The sequence below is a fragment of the Rhinolophus sinicus genome, linkage group LG01 (assembly GCF_036562045.2).
Source record: "Rhinolophus sinicus isolate RSC01 linkage group LG01, ASM3656204v1, whole genome shotgun sequence".
Classification (NCBI taxonomy): Eukaryota; Metazoa; Chordata; class Mammalia; order Chiroptera; family Rhinolophidae; genus Rhinolophus; species Rhinolophus sinicus.
This window is the reverse complement of record NC_133751.1, coordinates 29,436,487-29,459,939: the sequence shown is the minus strand read 5'-3', so window position 1 is coordinate 29,459,939 and position 23,453 is coordinate 29,436,487. Positions and strand designations below refer to the sequence as shown.

General features: G+C 46.6%; 1 protein-coding gene across 1 annotated transcript in view; it reads left to right on the top strand.

Annotated features, from left to right (window-relative positions):
* The first annotated feature begins 1,122 nt into the window (after positions 1-1,122).
* LOC109447523 (uncharacterized) overlaps positions 1,123-23,453 on the top strand; it is a 38,720-nt gene continuing 16,389 nt past the window's right edge. Inside the window, exons 1-11 of the mRNA XM_019731950.2 lie at positions 1,123-1,578; positions 12,152-12,183; positions 14,784-14,828; positions 17,971-18,012; positions 18,330-18,359; positions 21,448-21,492; positions 22,115-22,162; positions 22,331-22,377; positions 22,479-22,528; positions 22,793-23,010; positions 23,120-23,370. Of these exons, the coding sequence (XP_019587509.2) occupies positions 1,334-1,578; positions 12,152-12,183; positions 14,784-14,828; positions 17,971-18,012; positions 18,330-18,359; positions 21,448-21,492; positions 22,115-22,162; positions 22,331-22,377; positions 22,479-22,528; positions 22,793-23,010; positions 23,120-23,370 (1,053 nt within the window). The 5' untranslated portion in view covers positions 1,123-1,333. The remainder of the gene's footprint in view (positions 1,579-12,151; positions 12,184-14,783; positions 14,829-17,970; positions 18,013-18,329; positions 18,360-21,447; positions 21,493-22,114; positions 22,163-22,330; positions 22,378-22,478; positions 22,529-22,792; positions 23,011-23,119; positions 23,371-23,453) is intronic.

Below are 23,453 nucleotides of genomic sequence, written 5' to 3'. Positions count from 1 at the left end.
GAGAGTCAAGGGCATATGGAAAAGGATACCTCAGTTTCACAGCAGCAAGGTAAGTGGTGACCTTAACAAGAGTGGGGAGTGGGTGGGCAACCATATTACAATTGGTTGAGAAGCAAATGGTGGAGAGGGAAAGGGAGATAGGGACAGTAGATCCCAAACCAGGGTCTGCCAACAGGTGCTGGGTTGGGCCACCTGGAGAGCTTAGAAAAAATACCAATTTCTTACAGTTAATAGCATTGTATTGTGTATTTGAAAGTTGTTGAGAGTAGATCTTAAAAGTTCTCATCACAAGAAAAAAAATGTAATTGTGATGATGGATGTTAACGAGACTCACTGTGACCATTTCACAATGTATAGATATATAGTTATTATATTGTACATTAGAAACTAGTAAGTTATATGTCAATTATATCTCCATTTAAAAAATACCAGTTCCTAAGAACCACCTCTCCCCTTTTGTTTTGCAAGGAAGCTGAAGTTGAAAAAAATGACTTGTTCAAATTCCTATAGCTAGGAAAGGGCAGAGCTGGAATTCTGCCCTCATTTGGAAGCCCAAGTTGAGGTGAGTAAGGAACATGCTAGCCTGACTCCCCACAAACCCATGTGAACATGAACCCTGGCTCTCCACTGATAGCTGGGTTGCTCTCGACAGACAGCAATAATGCTGAAAAATCGGGTAACAAACTGTACAGTGAGGGTCACCAACAGTCTAAGAAGTTCTGGCACTTTTCTGCACATTGGAATCACCTGGGATCTTTAAAAATACTGATGCCGGAGTCCCACTCCACTGATTAAATTGGTCTCAGATAACACTCAAGGCATCACAAATAAAAAAACAACTCCCTGGGTGATTTAATGTGCAGCAAAGTTTGGAAACCACTGGTTTAATCCATAGTTTACAGTTTGGGGTAAGAAGGGTCAGACAGCTGTTTAATCCAATGAAGGCTGTGGTCCCTCACTCTAGCACTTATATTTAGATACAGAATCTGGCATAGAATTTCAGGGGGTTTACAGATCCTAAGAAACGAATCTGGGGACCCCTTGGAGGAGGGGATGTCTCGCGGTCCCCAGTGAAAATCTCCAGGTACAGGAGTATCCAACTCCAATCAAGGTGACTTGAGTTTTTTGTCTCCTCCAGAACGGCGGGGCCTTTTTCCTCTACAGAAGCCTCAGCATTAGTGTCGTCAAGCCGAGTTCCCACAAGACGAGGGCTCTGATAAGCAGGGACGCAAGGCCGTTGTGCGAGTGTGCACGCCGGTGTGCACGCGCGGGTCCGCCGCCGAACTCGCGTTTCCGTTACGGGAGCCAGGGCCGCCTCTGCCGGCGGCTGCAGATGCGCGCCCGGCGCCCCCTCCCGCCCAATCCCCTCCCCCGGCCGCTCTCGCTCGCTCTCCTCCCTCCTCCCACCTCACCCACGGCAGCGGCGGCCGCCGCCGGATGCGCAGGGCAGCGCTCCACACGCGAGCCCCTCCTGCAGCAGCCGCGGAGCGAGCCGAGCGCCGAGCCCCGGTCGTGCGTGGTGCTCCCTCCCAGCCACCGAGCGACCATGAGCTGCGGCGCGGGGGACACGGAGAGCAGGTGAGCGTAGCCGCAGGGCTCGGGATGGGGGTGGGGGGCGGTGCGGGGTGGAGGAAGTAGTCGGAAGGAAAAAGCGCAGAGCTGGATGGGGGCGGCTGGGCCCAACATCGCCGCGTGCGTAAGGGGCTTTGCCATCCCGACCCTGGGCGGGGCGAGGGCTCCACTGCCACCCCGGCATCCCCCCTCCAGTCACACAAACAAAGCGCCCTTCGACGGCGGCACCTGCCCCGCGTGGGGGACGGAATATGCGGAGGCGATGCGCCCCCCCATCCCCCGACGACACCCTATAGGTGGCAGGGGGCTGGGCGGTCGCACCCGGGTAGGGCAGGCGGCGCCGCAGTCGCGCGCAGGTGCCCGCGAGGGAGGTGGCGGCGCGCTGCTCGGGAGGCCCCGCGCACCAGGCCCGGAGGCGGGGCCTACAGGCGGCGCTGCCGCCCCCTGCAGCTGTGGCTTCCCTCGCGCCTGCAGCCCGGCTGCGCGGCGGCGGCAGGTGAGCGCAATTTGTTCACATTCTGGTCGTGGTGGTGGCGGCGCCCGGCGGAGGAGAGCGGGTCGCGCGCGCTGCGGAACCTCCTTTGCTCTCTGTGGTGGACTGGCGCCCTTCCCGCCTCCTTGGGTGACTCCCCGCCCCGAGGCCCAGCCTCTGCTGTCCTTATCTGCCCCCAATTCTCGGGGAGCTCTCCGGAGCCTCTGCGCCCTTTGCACCTGGAGGACTTGGGAGGTTTCCCAGGCGGGTGCTCTGTGTTTTTCTGAATACTGGCGGCGCTTTGGCCACAGCCTTTCAGATAGTTTTAGTGGAGGTCAGGCTTAGTTCCTTTCACATCCCCTTTGCCCATGCGTGGAGGCCCCCACCCTTCCTGTCAGCCCCTCACCCCCCATTTGGCACTAACACAATGTCTTGCGCAAAGAAGTTTGCTTGAAGGATTTGTGCTATTACTGTAAAAGTAGCCAGTGCCTCTGTTGGTCATGAGAGTCCTACAGACCTTTAAAAGCCGATGCTTTTTACATGGGAATGTTTATTAAGAGGTGGTTTGGGGACACTCTAATTGTGGGCTGTCGGGTTCTCCAGAGGTAGTACCCACTGTCATTTGCAAAAGCAGGCTTTTACCATTGGATGTGGTGTTTCAGCAAAAGACACGTGATGGTTGGTTTGTGAAATGTATCCTTTTGGTAACCCTCTCACTGCAGTAAGAGTGCTTGCAGGAAGTCCACCCAAAGCAGTGCAGAAACACTCAGCCAAGATTCAGAGTCTGCACAGAATTTACTTTCGGGACAGTCAGACTGCAAAACAAAGTTTCTATAGGAACAACTAGAGGAAGAAGAGAATGCCAAGGTTTAAAGTGTCCACACTTCAGTTTTTGATGGATCATTAAACATTTGGCCCAGCTTCTCTCAGGGTGGAGGGAGGTGTTTTTGTTTTTTTTTCGTTTTCCTGTTCTTTCTTTAAAACACTGTTGCAATCAGGAAGACAGCTTAGAAAAGTCGTTTGTTTGTTTATTTATTTATTTGGATTTCTTGACATTAGGATCATGAGTAAAACTACACTGGAACATGAACTGAGTCCACTTTGAAGGTCAGAAACACTTCTTAGAGGTTTCACTCAACAGCAAGACTTGTGAATGGTGTTAAAGAGAACTTGGAATCAAATTGTGGCTTAAAGTAAAGATTTCCCCGCCAAAACAATAGAGACAGGAAGTGAGTTGAAATGTAGTATGTGAAATTAGCACAGTTATTTACACAAACAGCTAACCAAAGTCTGCAGGCTGCTCAGAATCACCAGCCCTTCCTAGTATTACACTAAGATGTGGACCCTCTCCCACCCTTTCCATCAAAACTCCTTCATCTATCTCATCATCTCGCCTCCAGGGAGATTGTTGCTAATGTGTGGTTTTCACATTTCAGTCCATATAATCCTGTGTCAGGGCAAGGTGCAATTCTTAGTAAACTAAAGCACCTGATAGATGTTTGCTACTCTTGTAATTTTTAATAGCTGCACAATAAGTCACTGATACTTAGTCATTCCTATATTTTTGGCCATTTAAGCTATTAGTACAGATTTCTTAACTATTGAGGAATAGAGTCTCTACCTTATATCTAACTACCATATTCTTTCTGTCATTTATTTGTTCAATGAACATTTTTTTTCAGTGAACACTATGTGCCAAGCAATGTGTTAGATGCTGGGGATTTTGAAACCTTGCTGTGCGTGCGCGCGCGCACACACACACACACACACACACTCACTCTCTTAGTTCCCAAGGGTGACCAACTTATAAACAAAGCAGAGCAGAGCAGTGCAATAAAACCTTTAATCCAGTTGTATGTCAGACAATATTGGCTCAAGACAGGCAGTGTCTAAACCTGCAGAATATCGGGGTCGCACAAAAGCAGCCCCCATGTATGATGTTGATGATAGCAGATTCTGGGACTGCTATTGACTGCTCTCAAGTTTCACTTTCTTCTAGAGATGACGACTCAGCCGACTGAGTGATCACCACTCGTGGGTGCCCACAGTTTGGTCACAGAGTTAGGATTTCTCTACTTCCCTGTCCCTCATCTCTTGTGCCTCTCTCTGCCCGACCACACTTGCTTTCCTCCTGTTCCTGGAGGGGGTGGAGTGGAGACTGCATCCCTTCTCCTGGGCTAAGTGGTGGGAATCCCCCCACCCTATACAATTCCAGCCAGGCTGGCTCTCCTCCTTGCTCACCCTGGGCACTTAGGGTTTCTTTCTCTTCCCTCTTCCTCTCTTCCCTCCTTGTTGCGTCACTGCTGGATAGATTCCAGCTGCCTCTCTCCTCTCTGCCAGCCTAGCCCCAGCCCTTTTCCTTCCTGGCCCCACTTCCCTTGGGAGTACTTTATGCAGAGATCTCATTGACAGTTACAAGAAGGAAGAAAGGAGTAACCCTAAAACTGCCCCCCTAATTCCTGCCACTGCACGGCAGCTGTCCTTTAGGCCACATCCCCGATGCAATCAGTCTCTTCACCTTGCCCCCCCCTACTACCCAGGGTCATTCTCCATTTACAACCGAGGACCACAAAGCTAAAGCCCCAAGTACTTTACTTTTCCTTTCCCAGGGTGCTGAAAACCCTTCCTCTGTGTATGTGTGTATATACAATCACACAGAAAACACTGGCATCTTAAGCAGCTTGATGAATTATCACAAAGTGAACACATCTAGTATAACCACCACGCAGGTGGAGAAATAGAGCATGACATGCTAGAAGCCCCCTCCCCCTCATATTCCTCTTACTGTTACAGCCCTTCTCCCCAGAGGAACCAGAGATTAGTTTTGCTTGTTTGTAAGCTTTATAAACATAGACTCACACAGTATATATGCCCTTTTGTGTCTGACTTCTTTTGTGCAACATCATGTGTATGAGATAAATCCACATGGTTGTGTGTAGCAGTTCTTTGGTTCTTATGGTTTATAGTGTTCCATTGTATGACTGTCACATTTTATTCATTCATTCTCCTTGATCAGAGAGGAGTTTCCAGTTTTTGCCTATTACAAGTAATGATACAATGAATCCTTTAGCTTTTTGATATCAAAGAGCTACCAAGTTTCACCATTATTTTTTTCCTACTGGTGTAACAAAAAAGGAAAGGAGGAGAGGGGTATACGGGTGTGAAGGAGCCAGCCTGGAGAGCCAGCCCTGTGGATTTCCCATCTTTGCCAGAGCTAAGTCCCTTTGGAAGCATTGAAAGGTGCTCTCATTCAGGGACCCGGACATATGAGAAAAAAGCCATGGGATTGCTTCTGTTGTGGTCAAGTTGACGAAGTGGTGATCTTTGAGGTGCTTAGAAAAGAAAGTGGGCAATGATGGGAAACCAGCCTGGCTTGGGAATTATTCCCTGAGAGGATCGATAGCTGGCAGCTCGAGCTAATCACATCTCTCCTATCCCCCCACCTGCTTCTCACCTTCGAGCCCCTGATCCACCACCTCAGGGCCTAGTTCCAGAGGTCTGGGTACTGAGGAAGTCCTTCTGTCCTGGCCAGTATGGAGGTGGTTCTGTTGTTGGCTTCCAGAGCTCGATTCTGAATGAAGTCCATTTCCCTGGAGGATGTTTTCAAGTCACCTAGCCTCTCGAGAAGGATTTCTCTTCTAGTCTACAACTTCTTGAGCAGGGTGGACTGACGTTTGTGGCCTGGGGGAGTGAGGTTTTCTGTAGGGAAGTGCTTGGGCCTTTTGGGCTCAATACAGGCAGGGTCTAAACCTGCAGATTATCGGGGTCACACAAGGTCAGGCAGCCCCCACGTATAATGTTGATGACAGCAGATCCTGGGACTGCTATTGACTTCCTCCTCTGCTCTCGTTTCAGTTCCTCCTAGCGACGACTCAGCAGACTGAGTGATGGATGGATGCCCACTCAGCATCCTGGTGGCTGCCCTCAGTTTGGTCACAGAATTAGGGTTTCTCCTCATCTGTCTTGCATCTCTTGGCCTGACCACACTGCTTTCTTTCTGTTCCTGGACCTCGATCAACTCCTTCCTGCCTGGGACAGAATCCCACCCTCCTCCCCGCCGCCCACTTCTTCCTTTCTTCTCCATTCCTGCCTGTCCTCTGTGGCTCAGCTTCCATGTCGCCTCTCCTGGAGCCCTCCCCAATTCCTCAATCTTAGACAAGCTCTCTCTCGTGTCTTCTTCTCTCAAAGCGCTTCCTGTTTTAGATACAGGAAGAGCATTCCCCATTGCACTGGGGTTTCTTTTATTTATTTATTTATTTTTTATTGGGGAAGGGAAACAGGACTTTTTTTATTGGGGAACAGTGTGTACTTCCAGGCCTTTTTTCCAAGTCAAGTTGTTGTCCTTTCAATCTTAGTTGTGGAGGGCGCAGCTCAGCTCCAGGTCTACTTGCGGGAGTCGAACCGGCAACCTTGTGGTTGAGAGGACTCATTCCAACCAACTGAGCCATCCAGGAGCTCAGTGGCAGCTCAGCTCAAGGTGCCATGTTCAATCTTAGTTGCAGGGGGCGCAGCCCACCATCCCTTGCGGGAGTCGAACCGGCAACCTTGTGGTTGAGAGGACGCATTCCAACCAACTGAGCCATCCGGGAGCTCAGCGGCAGCTCAGCTCAAGGTGCCATGTTCAATCTTAGTTGCAGGGGGCGCAGCCCACCATCCCTTGCGGGAGTCAAACAGGCAACCTTGTGGTTGAGAGCCCACTGGCCCATGTGGGAATTGAACCGGCAGCCTTCGGAGTTAGGAGCATGGAGCTCTAACCACCTGAGCCACCGGGCCAGCCCCACACTGGGGTTTCTTGAAGGCACAGACTGGAAGGCACAGACCCAGACCTAGTTGCTGTGTTCCCTGGCGCCTAGCGCATAATCCACATCCACATGTTAAGTGAACGGACTGGTAACGGAAACCAAGAGGCTGAGACGAGTTATCAGATGGTCTCTGCTTATAACTTCCTATGTGATCTTGGGTGGTTATTCACTTAACCTCTCCTAGAGTCCCATCTCCCGCTCTGTAAAATAAAACATCAGACTTATAAGACCTGGTAGGCTCCTTCTCGTTTCAGTTTTTTCTAAGTCTGACAGGATCTGTTTGGGATGTGGTTGCACTCTGAAAGTGCAAGATGGCCTTAGCATTGTGGTTTAACTGACCTTTTAGTTAGTGCCTGTTTCTTGGCAGTAAGAGCTCAGTGCTTCCCAGGTCATCATAGCCTGCTCTGCGCTAATGTTGTAGCTTACGTTTGTTTTTAATTTTGCTCTTCCTGCATCATATACATTTATTTTTTTTCTGATCTGTCTTTTCCATTAAGTGTGCCTTTGGGGACAAGGTGCATATGTTGTGTGTGACTTTTATATGCCCCCCCCCCGCCTGTCATATGGTAAATAGGTGTTTGTTAATTTGGGTTGATGAAGAGAGATCTGCTTTCATTGAGATTATGTCTGGAAGTATATCTATCTGATTATACAGACTAACTCTAGTTTGTGACTAACCTAAACTCTTTTCCACTTGTTTTTAAACCCGTTTACTTCTCATGGCCTATTTCCTAGAAGGTGTGTAGGGTCTAAAAGAAGTAAAACACTACTTGGTTTAAAAGTGAAAAGTTAATTAAAGGAGGATTTGGGGCCCATTATGGATTTAATTATGCCTGATAACTTTATATTAGTTACTATAATGTACCTATAGTTGAGAATTACCTTCACAGGCAGTAGGAATCTTAGGAAGAGAGACTGGTAAGGAGGTGTTTTGCTGTCTGCATGGCAGAATTTTAGGCTCCTTATTGTAAAATGTACTGATAAAAGCTTGAGATCTGCAGTCTGATGGACCAGGTTCTTGGATAAATTACCCAAGATTTCTGAGCCTTGTTTCTTCATTTGTAAAATAGGGATAAAGTGGTTCACTGTCAGGCACTAAAAGGGTTGTTGGGACAAGCTAAATGATGCATGCCAAGTCCTTGGCTTAATTTCAGGCACACAGTAAATGTTTAATAAATATTAGCTGTGCCCATCTTACAGTTTTATTTTTACTTTAAGGATTGCTAAACACCTTTAACTGGGGAATTATTACTCATTGAGCAAGCTTTGAGTGAAATCATTCTGACAGCAAATACTAACCTGTCTAGGCTGCACAAGTCAAGCTGGGGTGCTGGGGTGGGAGAAAGGGTGCCCTCTGAGGTCAGAATTTCTGAATTCCAGTTCCAGCTCCTCCCTTTACCAGCCTGTGTGGATTTGGCCAAGTGCCTTAATCCCTCTGCACGTGGGCACGGCAGTCATTGGTCCTGCAAGCACTTCGGGAGTGCTGATGGACTCTGCCTACCTGACTGCACAGTTGGCTCGAGGCTTCATTTCGCAGCAGCCATGACTTGACTCCAAAAATGATTTTGTTGTTTGACTCATTTGCACCTATTTTAATGTAATCCACCTTTTTTCCAACAAGCATGCAATAAATACCCTCATTTAATATTACTCCTTTGAAGTCTTCAGCCTGTTTTTTCAGTCCTGTTGTATGTCGCTCAGCAGTTTTACTGTGCCAAGAGGCAGGGTTTCCCCGCTCCTAAGGGAAACGGGCCTGTGCTAAGGTGGGGCCTGGAATCCGACAGGCGGGAAGTGACATAGGAGTTATGCCTAGTAATAGTGATTAAGTCCAGATCAAAATGAAGGAGTTTTAAGTGCTATCAATTAAATGTCCATGCCCCTCCCCTACTGATCTCGGATCCCTAAATTACACTGAATGGGTGTTCTCTCTCCATGGTTGCTGTGGTTTTCCTTATAACAATGCACGTGGGCAAAGCAGAAAGGAAGGGAATGTGGGGGACTAGCATCCACTGAGGGGCAAGGGTCCCGTGGGTCCTGTAGGGTCCGCTTCCTCCGCCTGGCTGTGCAGGGGCGGGGCTGCCTTGTGGGCGGACTCCTCCTCCTCGTTGGGCCTAAGCCCGGCTCCAGCTCCCTAAACGCAGGTGCTGTTGTGCAGAGAGCTGGCCGTCTCCCGCAGCCTCATGAATCTTGTCTTGGACACCATTCACTCTCATCTACTTCATAGAGAAAAATAAAGGTTTTATACAGAGGTTTCTGGGTTTTAGCAGGTCTACTATCTAAGCAGATGTATATATGTCTGGATATAGAGATAAGCAGCTGTAAAAGGGGATTATGAAAGTGCCAGTTAAGAGAAAAATGCAGTTTTGTCGTTGAGGACAACAAAAGTGGGTGTTTTTTTCCCCCTTCCCCCCCGCCCCCCAGTTCAAGCTGTTGTTTCTTAGTCTAGTTGTGTAGGACACAGCTCTCTGGCCCATGCTGGTATTGTGACCCTTGCGCTCCCCCTGGCTGAGGCAGTCGGTTGCTGGTCATTGGTCGGCCTCTTATGGCAGCTCCTGCCGGCTGCCGGCCACTCACACTGGCCACAGGCCGCTCCTGGCAGCACACGGTAGCCCTTGGCAGCACATAGCAGCTCGCGACCTTGGACTGCTCACGGCAGCCCAGCTCCAGGGAGAGCTGTTGTTCACAATCTTAGCTGTAGAGGGCGCAGCTCACTGACCCATGTGGGAATTGAACCGGTGACCTCGGCATTAGGAGCACAGGAGCATGGCGCTCCAACCACCTGAGCCACTGGGCCAGCCCAAACAGTGGGTTTTAAGCAGACATATTTTGTAAAATAAGAATGATTAACTTTCAATTTATGTTCTCATAGTAATTATTTTACAATTGAAAGGCATAGTAACGGCATTATAAATGATACGAGTCTAGAGAAAAAAATGTAATGGTGGCTTGTTCTTTTATGCATTTCATCAGGAACCAGATTTTAGTTTCTTGAAGCATTTCCTAATTTCAGGTTCACTACCACTCTGACTTTTTGAGAAATTTATGATTAAAGCTAAGAAGATTTAGGTCTGAAAACGAGAATACATGTATTTCCTAGAACCATGGAACTTGGGAAATACCAAATCCTTGGGAAAATTTACCATATAAAGTCTTCAGTCAAGGAGCTTTACAAAATCTAGGGGTTCCCGACCAACATGGGTGAAGAAGGGAAGGGAAAGGGTGAGCACTTCGTCTGCTGCCTGTGCTGTTTTCTTCCTCTGTTTACTTCTCCCAGGATTGGGATTTGGGGGTGAAGTGGTGGGCAGTAAGGGGAAGACATGGTACCAGGCAAGTACATGGACTTCAAGTGATAATGGCCTACAGTCAGTCTGTTAGCTGCGTGACCCTGAGGAAGCTAAGTAACCTCTCTGAGCCTCAGCCTCTGCATTTGTAAAATGGCCTTCATAGGCTTAGTGGGATGATTAAATGAGAAAATAAAGATTTTTTTCAACACCCATAAATGCAGATAACACCATTGTTGTTTTCTTCCTGCCTTTTTGTTTATTCATCAAAGATTCTGGTTCAGTGGGCCCAGAAAAAATATTTTTACAGGGCACCTTATAGAGTTCTAGTGGTCCTCAGACCACACCTTGAGAGACGCTACTTTTAAAGGATGAGTGGGAGTTTGGGCGTGAAGGGGGAGGGCAGAGCTGTCACTTACATGCACACATAACCCCAGGCGGTACCCCAACGTTATAGTACACGTCCATGGCGCACCCAGAGTTGGGGTTCATGACGTGCAAGGCAGCAGGCAGTGACCCCAGGGGAGAGATGCAGAGAGAGGGATGTGTGTGTGTGTTATGCAGGGTATGCTTGCGACACTGTAGATCTTTCCTTCTGGGGGAGCAGGCAGGGTGGGAGACAAGGGAGCATGCCATGCCAAGGAACTCGGGCTTTCGTCAGGAAGCAGTGAGAAGCCACAGAAGGGTTTAAGCAAAGACGTACTTAGACCATGGTGATGGTCACATGAGGGATGAGCCAGGTACGATAATTAGGAGAAATTATAATCAACCAACTAATGAGAGCCAGTGAGAGAGAGGGGGAGAGCGCGCGAGCTTGAACTAAGGCCGACACAGTGTACGCTGAGGGAGGGACGGGTGTGAGAGATGCCCAGCAGGCGCGCAGTAGGTCTTGGATTAGCTGCTTGATGAGGAAGAGGAAGCAGGAGCTGCTGGTGACCTGGAGGTTCCAGTTAGGTGACCCGCTGATGTGATTCTCTTCAAAGGCAGGTCAGGAGGAGCAGGTTTTCATGGAGAGGGAAAGCGATGATTAGCTAAGTGCTGAAGTGACCCCCAGGTACCAGGCACCGTAAAAGAGGCCTGAGAACGAGGGAAAGATGTGGGGTCGGAAGCCTTGGCGTGAGGGTGAGCTCCACGGCAGTGAGAAGGGGGAAGAGGAGGGTGCAGGGCGTGCTTCTGGGTCACGTCAGTCCCCAGGAGGCTGGAGCAGATGGAGGCAGGAGATCCAGCATGTGGACAGAGGAGAGGTCGCTGACATGGGTGGTGGGAGAAGGGAGCAGACCAGGTGAGAAAGGACTGGAAGCCATGGAAGAACCTGGTACCCGCTTCATCTAATGAGAAAGTGGTCACCAAGCCCATTTGATCTGCTGAGCAGGAGTCATTGGGGCTCTAGCTAGAGTGGTTTTGGTCACAGGGGAGATGAGAAACCAGATGGCTTTGAGTCTAGGAGACAACAGGGAGTGGGAATGTGGAGCCTGAGGTCTTTTGTGAGACTGGCTTGAGAAGGGCGGAGAGAGTTCACGCTGCGGTGAGGGTGGAACATAGGTTGAGGGAGGGGCCTCTTAGCTAAGTGGGAGCTACCAGAGGCCCGAGAAGCAGAGTGAGAAGACCTGGGAGAGGAAGGGTACAGGAGGCTCTCAGAGGGAGCCAGGTGGAGGGGGAGGGGCTGCAGGCCCACGCAGGATGGGCGATTAGGGTTGTTACAGGAGACATGACAGAGGAAGGCCGATGGCTGCCCATGGACGTGGCCATACTGTGACCCTGTGAAGGTGTATTGGCAGGTCCTGGGGGTGTGGCAGCACAAGAAGGAATTCAGGGCACGCTTGGTAAGCTCCATTTATCTGTGCAGTTCCGAGTCAGTCCATGGAGAGTGAGAGGGGCAGGAAGAGCAGAGAGCAGGGAGAGAGTTCTTTAATCTGCAACGTGTCTGGAGAAATACAGCATAAGGATCATTTTGAAGATTTGCATAATTACCGTGTATAAGATTAGTATCAGTTTCTAAAATTGTTTTTTTCCCTTTGTTCTAGTGAGGATCACAGTGCCTCTTCAGAAGAAAAAGGTACGGCACCCTAGGTCAACGTGGAGTTACTGAAAAACGTTACCTGTACTATGTGAAACATTTGCAGTTTTAGAAAATGATTTATTAATTCTACTTATTGGCTGCAGTTGCTTTGTTACATTCATTCATTCGCTGACGTACAAAAATAGAAATGTATTAAATTAATCATGTTAGGATGATGGGATAATGGCTTTTTTTAAGAATTTTAAAACTATTTTTCAACAGATATTTAAAAAGGTGAAATGTAAAGAATTTGGACCTTTGTAGCTTTTTACAACTTTTAAACTGTGGGTGTAACGTTCTTTGTAACTTTATTTTAAATTCAATAAAGTAAGTTTAGAGAAGCGTTATCAACTGAATTCTATAAATTTTTCATGCATAATAACTAGTTGTTGTCTGTAATACTTGAGTGCTATCGTCAATTTTATATATGTAATGAAAATAGCAGCACATAAATCTGGGTCAATTAAAAACTCTTATTAAGCAAATAGACTAGCTCTGAGTTTGGTGTGGGAACTGCTTTGGTGTTTCTTGAAAGTGTAAAATGTGTGTGGGGCTGTATTTCTTGCTTTGGCCCGGTCCCTCATGCTGTGTGGCTGAAAGCCATTCTGGAGGATGGTTATGGGGCCACTTTAGGCGTTAACCTCACCTGTGTCACTGGACTATGTGCAGACTGACTTAGAAACTCTTTAGCCCATTGTTGGGCCACTGTCTTGCTTTTGCACGTTCTGTATCCCTCCTATAGTTCATTTTTTTGTTAGTGCAGAATAGCAACCGGCCTAATGAAGTATTGCCATTAAAATCCAATAAAGGCTTCTGTAACGTTGGGCTGGAATGTGCAGCGTCTGGGGATGTCCCGTGTCTATCAAGACTGGTTAGATTTTGCTTAACAGTGCAGAGCTGGACCTCCCACCCATAGTAAACGTACCCCTTTGCTTTCCTTTTGCCTCTGTTGCTGTTTGCCCGAGATGCCTCTCTCTTCCTTCACATTTTACCTTCAAGACTTGTTTGAGCTCAACCAAATTTATGAACTCATGCTGAGTCCCTCATCTTCAGTGATGGGTCTCAGTTTCTCTCTTGGACCAGCAAACTGCTGGCCTTGTTTCATATTGTATATTGTAGTGACCTGTCTAATGCACAGCTGCCCCTTGCCCTCACAATTGCATTAACCTGTAAGCTGTCTTCTGGGGCCTGGGTTGTCTCCTAATTTCTGCAGAGTGCCTGTCACACAGTGTACACTAAGTCAGTGTTCATGAAACTGAAGGGCCAGTAGTCACTGCCCATGCCCAGGGGAATTCGTCAGTTAGTAACTAAGCCCCTGTCGTTCAGCAGCCCAGATAGGAGAGAAATGGAAGACTTCTAGGCCCTGTTCCCTGGGGCAGTCTAGTTGAGCATGGCATCGGTACACACACGGACCGTGATAGCTGCTGTGTTTCCCCGAAAATAAGATCTGGCCAGACCATCATCTCTAATGCATCGTTTGGAGCAAAAGTTAATATAAGACCCGGTATTATACCCGGTGTTATAGTAAAATAAGACTGGGCATTATATCATTATATTATATTATGTTATATTATATTATATTATATATATTATATAATACCCAGTTTTATATTAAAATAAGACCAGGTCTTATGTTAATTTTTGCTCCAAAAAATGCATTAGAGCTGATTGTCCAGCTAGGTCTTATTTTTGGAGAAACACGGTATGGAGCAGTCCTTCCATACACAGAAATGCCCTTGTTTTATTTAACATTGTTGGTAACTTCTGCAAACCCCTCTTCTCCTTCATCTATGATGTCTTCATGCCCATGGCCACCCACACGGGCCTAGCCTCTCATTACTTTGTAGCTGGACCGCTGCAGTGGTTTCTGTGTCAGGCTCTCTGAAGTCTGATCTGTCCTCAGCATCAGTGCTCGCCAATGGCCCTCAACATCTTGGGGAAGACCAAGGCCCGTTCCCGTTTGAAGCTTTCTGAGTCTCCATGTAAGAGAACCATCACGGATGCCAGTTCTTCCTAATTGCATTCAAGGCCTTTTCTGGCCTGGTCCCACCTTATCTGTCAAGTTCAGGGCCTTATCTTCAATGAATTTGTGTCACTTCACCAAACTGTTGACAGTTGTTTGCCTAAGGAAAGTCATCGCTTCTTTGTTATAGGAACCTATTGTCTGTCCTTAGGTTACAAGATCTAAAATCAGGTGCTTTTTTCCTTTGGGGGTCAAGTTACTTAATTGCCAGGGATGTTTTTAGGGAGCTGATGAGCTGATCAATCAAAGAAACAATACAGCTACTTTGGCACAAAATTGAGAGTTTACCAGGGAACCAACCAAATGTAATTCTAAAGTTTGTTGGCTTTCTGTTCTCCCTCTACTGGAAAATGCTTAATGTTTCCTGGTCGAAATCTTTTTTCCCCCAGATAATATGCCATCATTTTTATTAGTTTGACATGCAAGGCTGCTTTAGGTCTAAAAAAGTGATTCAATTTATAGAAGAGGGTGTTTCTATTATTATTGGCTTAGTGGCTTTTACAAAAAGGAACATAATATTTTATTTTGTGCTTATATTTACACTCTTAACCTTTATTTCTTTCTCAAAATTTAGATTGCCCTAGCTCCAACCTAGATACTTCAAAGGACTCTAAGTCAGGTAAGGGATATATATGATTAATATTGGTAAATGCCCAAGTGAGATTTTTACAAAATAAACAATTCATAGCAAGATAAATTACCATTTATTTTTCTGATTTACTTCAAACAATCTGAGTGAAAGGTAGGGACTTTTATCTTTCTACTTAAAAGAGTTGAATACATTTTAAAGTTTTATGATTACCTATTCTAGTGTAATCAATTACTTTAAAATTTGGTGATAAAGCTGTACTTAGTGAAACAGGATTTATCTGATGGGGCAATTAAGCCATTTTCTAGACCGACCACACTTACCTCATACAGGTGCTCCTTAAGCCCGGCCAGGGGGGATCCACTTGGCTGTGGTAGTCCTGGGAGGCTTCCTTGAGGAGGTGATAAATTGGGATAACGGTAAAGATGAGTAAAAGAGTTGTTAGAGTTGTTTTTAGTTCAAGGGACTTGCAGGTGTAATGAGGCCCTGATGTGGGAGAGCGTACATATAGTGCTTCCTTCCAGAGACTGAAGAAGGTCAGATCACTGGAATCAGAGAACAAATGAGCTCACCCTTGCACAAATATGGGAAGGTTTAGTGCTTTGTAATAACAGGGTTAGCCAGTGCCTGTCACAGAAGTTTAGGAGTGAATATGACCTATTAGAAAAAACAGCTACCACTTATTAAGGCCCTGGGCTGGTCACTCTTTACAGATATCTTATTTAGTCCTCAAATTTGTGCCATAAGGCAGAAAAATGGTTCTAGAGTTTTAGGGAGCAGAGCTAGAACCAGGAGTCCTAGGACCAGAACCAGCAGGTGGGTGAACTGAACAGGTGGCCCCAGATTCACACCCTCCTCTTGTACCCACCCCCAAAGGAGATTCCATCTTCCAGGGACCTGGGGCAGAAGGTGGGGTCACCAGGGGCTGGTCCAGGCAGAATTATAGCACTGGAGAAGTCTCAGACTCTTCGAGGGCACCAACAGAATAAAGAGGGGCCATGGTAGGGTCTGCTTGGTACTTCAAAGCTGGGCAAAGCATTCATTGATCCAGTACACATTCCTTCCTTGAGCAGCTGTGTAGGGATAGGTGGGGTAATTAAGGTGGTAACACAGGGCATCAGTCCTCCAGGGATCACACACCAGCAGCTAAATAAGCAGCCACTATTTAGCAGTGGGAGAAATGCGACAGGGCGACAAAGGAGGCCCATCTCACGGGGTGGGGTGCAGAGAAATTTCAGCAGGAGTAACATTTGGGTTGGGTCTTAGTGGATACCTGGGAGCTCTGCAGGTGGGGTCTGGGGGAAGGATTTCCAGGCAGTGAGAAGGCATTTCTAAAGGCTTAGAGGAAGGAATGGCAATCATCTGGTGTACGAGTTGGGGGAACACGGGTGTGATGAAGATAGGTTGATTCTAGTCCAGTGGTTCTTAAATCTGGCTACGTTGGAATCATTTGAGGGCGTTAAAAAAATACTGCTGCTTAGGCCACACCCCAGACCAGTTAAATGAGGACGTGTAAGGAAGGGCCGAGTCCCAGGCATGGTGTGTTGAGAGAGTTCCCCTGGTGCTTCCCGGTGCAGCCAAGGTTGAGAACCGCTGCTCTGTGCTTTCAGCCCTGGAGGACAACGTCACGTCTTATCACCTTGATTTCTCAGCACCTGTTCACATACAACCGATGCCTCCCCTGTATTCAGGTGTCCTGTCCTGCAGGAGCTTCCTCCTACTCCCCTTCTCGCCTGCACACCCAACCAGATCTATCTCCTGGGTGTTGAACTGCTTCAGTCCTAATAATCATACTTGGAAGTATGACAACGTTGCAAGCCGGCCAGTCTGTCCACGTTGAAATCCTAGCTCCAGACTTCCTGGGGTAGGATGGTGAGGTGGTGGTGTTGGTGGTGGTGTCCGCCTAAGTGAATGAACTGGCCTTAGCTTACCGTATTGAGCAGTTACAAGAACTAATGTATAAATGATACGTAGAGCACTTTCATAAATATATGTAGAATATGTAGGTATATATGCAAAATAAGTAAATAAATATAAATGAGTAAATACATCTAAATGAGTAATTACATGTACAGTGCCTGGTACATAGTGAATACTGTAAAAAAAGCTTCAACTAGCCCATTAGCTGCTATTATTATTGTTCCCATCATTATTGTCAAACCTTTTCCTTCCTCCATGGAACTGTTGCCAGTTCTTGGTTCTGGTTGTCATTAAGTTATACGAGCGAGGGAAGATTGGAGAATAATGCTGGTAGCTTTCCATGAATTTACTCATTGACTTCTGATCCTGAGTGGAGGGTGAGGCCACGTAGGGAGAAGAGGAAGAGGAGCGAGGGAGGAGGGGAGGTGGAGGGGATGAACTTGGCCTAGCAGGGCGCCTGGGCTTTTCTGTGGTCGGTCAGGAGAGGCCCACGGTGCCCCTGGAGGTGGAGGTTGGACGCAGTTTTGGGAGGTGAAATGCCCTGCTAGGGCTCTCATGGTAGAAAGGAGGGTGGGGAGTGGGCCCTGGGGGGTAGTAGTAGGGGGTGGCTGGTGAGAGGAACCCAGAGGCAAATGGAGGGCACTCAGAGAGGAAGGAGGGGGACCAGGACAGACAACACGGTGGGGGGAGGCCTGTGCAGGCAGGAGGCGGTGAACAGGTTTTGGGGCACATCAGGGGAAGGATCCCGAACTAGTTGTGAGAACAGACGCCGGATTGCAGTGGTGGAAGTGCTGAGTTGGGAGTGAGGAAGTGGGGGGAACATTCTTGGGGACCACTCTTTTCAGTAGTACTTGAACAACATGGACTAAGTTTGTCCTGTGCTTCAGTGAGATGGTGCCTACGCTCCAGAACTGTTCATTGTTCCTCGGAACCTTCTGGAGCACAAGTGCAGGGGCAAGATGGGAGCCAGAGGGGCAGGACAAGGCCAGGTGGGACTTGGGTGACACCCATATCAAATGGCTATTGCAGCCAGAGTGTGATCTGAGCTCATATTGAAATGACTCAAGTTTATTTTATCCATTTCCAAAGAAGAATGAGCCCCCTTGTATGTGAACCACACTAGTGTTGGACTTGAGAATTGACTAACAGAAGAAATTAGTTGAGTTTAGATCCATTTTATAATATGGATAATGAAATAAAATAGTTCCTCAATTTTATTCGTTACGTATTTCTGGTGTATGTTTTTATTTAGGAGAGGACAGCAGTTCTGAGAGCAGTTCTGAAAGTGACTCTGGTAAGTAATGTGTTTCTCTTTAATTTATAAGTGAAACATATAAACCTTTATTTTTATGTTAAAGTACTGCACATGTCACTTATATTGCTTGAGGACCTGTTAATTACTAGCATGGTTTTGTAAAGTACTGAAAAAGTACTTAACATGGGGAATAATTTCTAGTTGGCAAGAGAAGTGGCAAAACAGGATGAGCTGAAGAAGAAAGACAGGAAATGGTTGCTATTGGTGAAAGGCAAACATTTTACCTATTCTCCCATTAGCCTGTTTTTTCTTAGTTGTCATATGAATCTGATTTAGACTCTTTTTTTTTTTCCCAGATAATGAGGAGCCAAAACCAGAAAAAACAAGTGAGTATATCCTCCCTCTGAATTTTACCTTTTGTTGTTGAAAGAAAGAAGATGGCTTTTGGGATTTTTGAGCTGCCAGTTGCTTGTTCACAATCCATTTTGGTGCAAAAACTGAGGTACACATTAGGACACTTCTAAGCATTTTGAAAATTGGAGCTCACTCCACTTGGAATATAAGGACCGTGTTCTCGGTCGTGCGTAGATACAGACACTCCTGTGAACTGCTGCTCTGACACTTTCCCTAAGGAAAAAAGATTGAGAGACCGACCCTAATCTGTAGTGCGGCCGCTGTGGTGGCTTCCTTCCGTGGTGGTCACTGCCCCCAGATTGTCACAGAGAAAGCTGTTTGCTGCGGAAAGTGTCGTACCATTTGTGGTTTCGAGTTTCTGGGTTGCTGTTCTGGCTATTTGTGAGCAACTTGGGTATGAAAACCACTTTAAGGACATTGATTCTAAATATAGGATCATGGTTTTTGTCTAAAGTTTTGTGAGTGACTAAGCTTATATTTTAACTGATTTTATTTTGCTGTCGGATTTTTGTCCCAGTTCTTAGAACATGATCTGCCCATGAACACGAATACTATACAACGCAGTTGGAGGGCTCCTTTGTAATCCTTTAAAATAAATGAAGTCTCTTCATTCAGAAGTCCTTCTGTGTTTAATCTAACTCCCTCTGCAGTTTCCCAGTGGGGAGTCTCTGAAGGCAAGTGTAAGCTTCTTGTAGTCGTGTTGTGTCCTGATAACCTGTGACGATCTCTGTGTCACCTTGTGGCGTAGATGTCCCGTTCTGATACCCATAAGGAAAAAATGTGTTCTAGCCCTCCTACTCCCAATCCTCTTTATACATTGATGGATTATTCCATCCTTCAAAATGTGGTCTAAAGTCCAGCCTCCGCAGATTGGATTAGGGTAGAAATGAAATTAGAAAGCTATGTGTTGGGGTCACGGCTTTGTTGTCTCTGGCTGTTAACTGGGTCAGTGGCCATAGGGAACCTGAGACCAGAGGCAGGTCCAGAAGCCAGGCCTGGACCATGGCCGGCAACCCAGGTGGAAGGCGTTTGGCGTCAGTGAGGCTCAAGATAGGCTCAGAATTAGGTGGGCGGCTGGGGTCAGTGCAGTCAGGCAGGGCCTGCGTGGGGCAGAGAGCAGCTGGCTCTGGCCTGTGGCTCGATTGGTAGTCCTTCAGTGGTGAAAGTGCTCTGGTATCGTCTGTAGGCTGAGGATGCTTGTCCTTGGAACCCCAGGTCCATCCAAGGGGCCCTACCTTCCTCTAGGGTTACTCTTGTGGAAAGAAAGGCCTGTTATCCTCCACATTGGGGGAAGAGATGGGACAGGCACCCTCCCGCTCACCTCCGTTCTCAGGTCAGGTGTAGGACCAGGTGGGCTACCCCTGGGAAGCTTGCTCCTGTGTGGGCTGGCCAGCGCTGTGGGTTGAAGAGAAGCTGTGGCTTACAGGTTGGGGGAGAATTGGATCAATCTCTCTGCCTTGGCTGGGAAAACCTGTCAGACTCTGCATTTGCTACCTGGTTAGGATTCTCTGATCTCTTTCCCTTTCTCTGCGCTCCCAAGGCAAACAGTAAGATAGAAAAACATGGGATGTGGATGCAATACAGTGTAGATGTGCAGCCATTAAATAATTTCTAATTTAGTGGTCCTTTAAAGGACAGTGGCTAAGGAAAGACGATTGGAGGGTTGTGGGGTGCAGGACTTGGGTCAGTATTTCAGAACCTTTTCATCTATAGTATTCTGAGTCGAGGGTTCTGAATAGTTCGTTTCCTTTTGCCATTTCATTTTTAAAAATACCATTTTGGGAAGCTGCTTCTCTCTTGCAAAGCTGGTCCTTGAACGCTGCACTGATAGCTGGACGGGTTAGGCAGCTTGTGTGGCAAGGGCTGCAGCACTGGCCGGGAGTGTCTGCACCGTCTGGCATTGGTGATGGCGTAGGACCTTACACAGGTGTCTGTTCTTCCCCCCAGGGCGACCCTCCCAAAGGTTGTTCAGACCTTTAAAATGTAAAACCAAGTGTGTGACACATTTGGTCTGACCCCAAGGGACAGAGTTGTTGTCTACTTTAGAGTTCTTGCATTTTTTAATGATTCCTGCCCATCACCATAGCAAAATAATAGTTGCTAACAGTTAGGTAACACACTGAGCACTTGTGAGTGCCAGGTACAATCCCTACCTGTAATTAATGTTCTTAACTTTGTGGGGATGGCATTATTTTAATCCCCATTTAACAGATGGGGAAAGTGAGGCACGGAGAGACTTAGTAACATAACTAGAGAGCCGAAGCTCATGCAACTAGCAGCTAGTGGAGAAAATAGGAAAATTCATTGCTGTAGCCTCTCGTGGTACGGGTTTGTATCACGGAATTCTAGGCATTCAGAAACTGGTCATTGAGCACATACCAGACTCTAGAGATACACTCCTCATAAAGCTTGCATTCTAGTGGGGAGAGGCAGGAAGCAGAAACACTGTGTAGTGTGCCAGGTGGGGGAGGAGGGCATGCCCTGATGGAAAATGCAGAGAGAAGAGTGTGCATCAAGCAGGGGAGACAACAGGAAAGCCTCTCAGATCAGGCGACACTCGAGCACAGCACCTCAAGGCTGTGAGCGAGGAAGCAACATGACTATTGGTGCAAGGAGAACGAATGTGCCAAGGCCCTGAGTCAGGAGTGTGCTTTGGTGTGGAGACATGGCAAGGAGTGATCAGAGAGCAGTGTGGGCAGGCTGACAGGAGCTGGGGAGCGGGGCCGCACTGGGCCTTGAGCCGTATGGGAGGAGTGTGCTTGCTCAATCAGAGACTCCTACAGACTACACTTAAAGTCAGATTCCAGTTTATGCCTAAAGTCAGATGTTACCCCTTTTCTTACTTCCAAGCTAATCTCTCTCTAGCTCTATAATAACCTGGAGGGCTGATGCCCGCCAAGCGTTATCTTGGGGATGATGACTCCAGCTTAATTCCTGACTCCTGGTCCCCGTGAATGACTCCTCAGTGGGGGCTGCAGCTGTCCAGTTGACGCTGGCCTATGGTAGGTGAGGAATAACTAATGAAGTTGCCTGTGTCCTAAGCCCTTGTTGTCTCCACAGATGGGGAGCTAGGAGAGTCTTTCACCGAGGAAGCTGCCACTCAGGGTAAGAGCGAGGCAATGTGCTTGCCCTCTTGTGTTGTCTAATTCATACCATTCTCCTCATCCCGTGCTGTTAGAGGACCTGAGGAGCAGGTTGAAGGATGATGAGAGTGGTGGCTGCTGTATGAAAAGATCAGATACAGACATATGTGCCAAGATGGGTGCATTGAAACTTGAGTCACATTCAAACTTATTTTTATGCATTAGACTTACAGTGGTGTTCACAAACATGGTAATGTGTCATGTGCCATTGAGTCGACTCATGGAGATGTTTAAATATACCAGGGGTACCAAGAAAATGTATGCAAGGGGACACTTTGGTCGATGTTGCTCAAGCAGTAGTTCCCCATAATCAGAAGTGTCTGGACCCTGATGATAACCACTTTGAGCACCTCTTGTAATTGCAGAAGTCACACGTGACTTGTATTCATCTTTTGTTATCGGTATATAATGAGTATTACAATTTTAATAGTTTTCCTTTCTTAAAATATGTATACATTTTTTTGGCACCCTCTGTATGTTTAAAGTTCCTGTTGATTGTGAAGCTGAAGGTGTGTGTTTAAGTAGTAGGTGATTTACCCTGTGATTGACATGTGTCAGTACATGTGTGATGATACCTTTTACAGGTGAAGAATGGGAGGATAAAGAATTGCCCACAGATCATTTGAATTCAGGTATGAATTTAAACGTTTTCCAAAATATTCTTTTAAATACCATTATTGCTGAGGGGCATACACCTTTGAATTTTATAATCTGGGTGTATCATATACATTTATTTTATAAATTTTATTTGAAAATGCCAAGGACATTCACATAAGTAAAACTTTGTTTCTGTCATTTAGAATTTATTAAAATTCAACCTCACTGTGAACACTGTAAAGCTGAAAATGTAAGTATCTTTTAATTATAAAATATAATGCTCTAATTTGCTTTATTTAAGAAAATGTTCACTTTTATATTACTTAACTTATCTATGTACTTTTTCTCCAGAAAAACAATGAAAAAGTGACCCCCAGACTTCTTTCCAGGGGACAATTTTTGTAAGTAATTTTGAATACAGGAGACTTAATATCATCAGTCATTTAATTTTCTGCATAAAAATAACCCCAAGTAGGGGAAACACAAAACAGCATAACTAATTTCACACATTTTTATGTAACATGTTTTCTTTGGCAATGCTTCTTCAGAATGCTATAGAGTTCCCTTAGTGTTTTTGAATGAAATTAAAAACATAAATAATTTTAAGAAGTCCCCTCCTAACCAAACATTAGGACTGAACAGGTGTTCTTATCTGTCCAATGCAGACTGAAGGTGGACACGGAGGGAATTTACGAGTGCACGGAAACTGGTCTGGTATTTGAGGTTAACAGAAAAGTTGACATCAAGTATTGCATTTTGTCCTGGAGCAAATACGCAGACCTGGTTGTTAAGCCCTGGGCTGTTGGGGGACCTTTGTTTGATGTTAAATGTGACCCAACCTGTCTTACCTCCATTCAGTTGCCACATTCCCTCTGCTTGGGTCGTAAGTACTTGTTTGCTAAAATTTTAATTGTTGTGCGCATGTGTTTATGAGAGTATATGTGTAACCCACACAACACCTGGAACACTAATTTACTTTCATGTTTTAACAGACCATGACGTTAATATGACATTCAAAGTCTTGCATGTCAAACGTTCTGGGGCCTCATTAGAATATCCTGTGGATCATTCTGCGTCCCATGTCAAATGGCACGTGAGCTCTCTTTCTCCTGTGGGACCTGTTATTCAAAGTGAAGAGACGTTATACCACCATGGGGCTGTGGTTCTGTACAAAGTCATTGACCAGAATCCATCCTTGTCTTTTCGCGTGTACGTAGCAACCAATAACGAGTCCTTCATCAAGGTAAAGCCAATAAAAATGAATGGTAGATGTTGACTACTTTGTGTTCAAACATTGCACCATGTTTAGGTGCAGGTCCTGTCCCT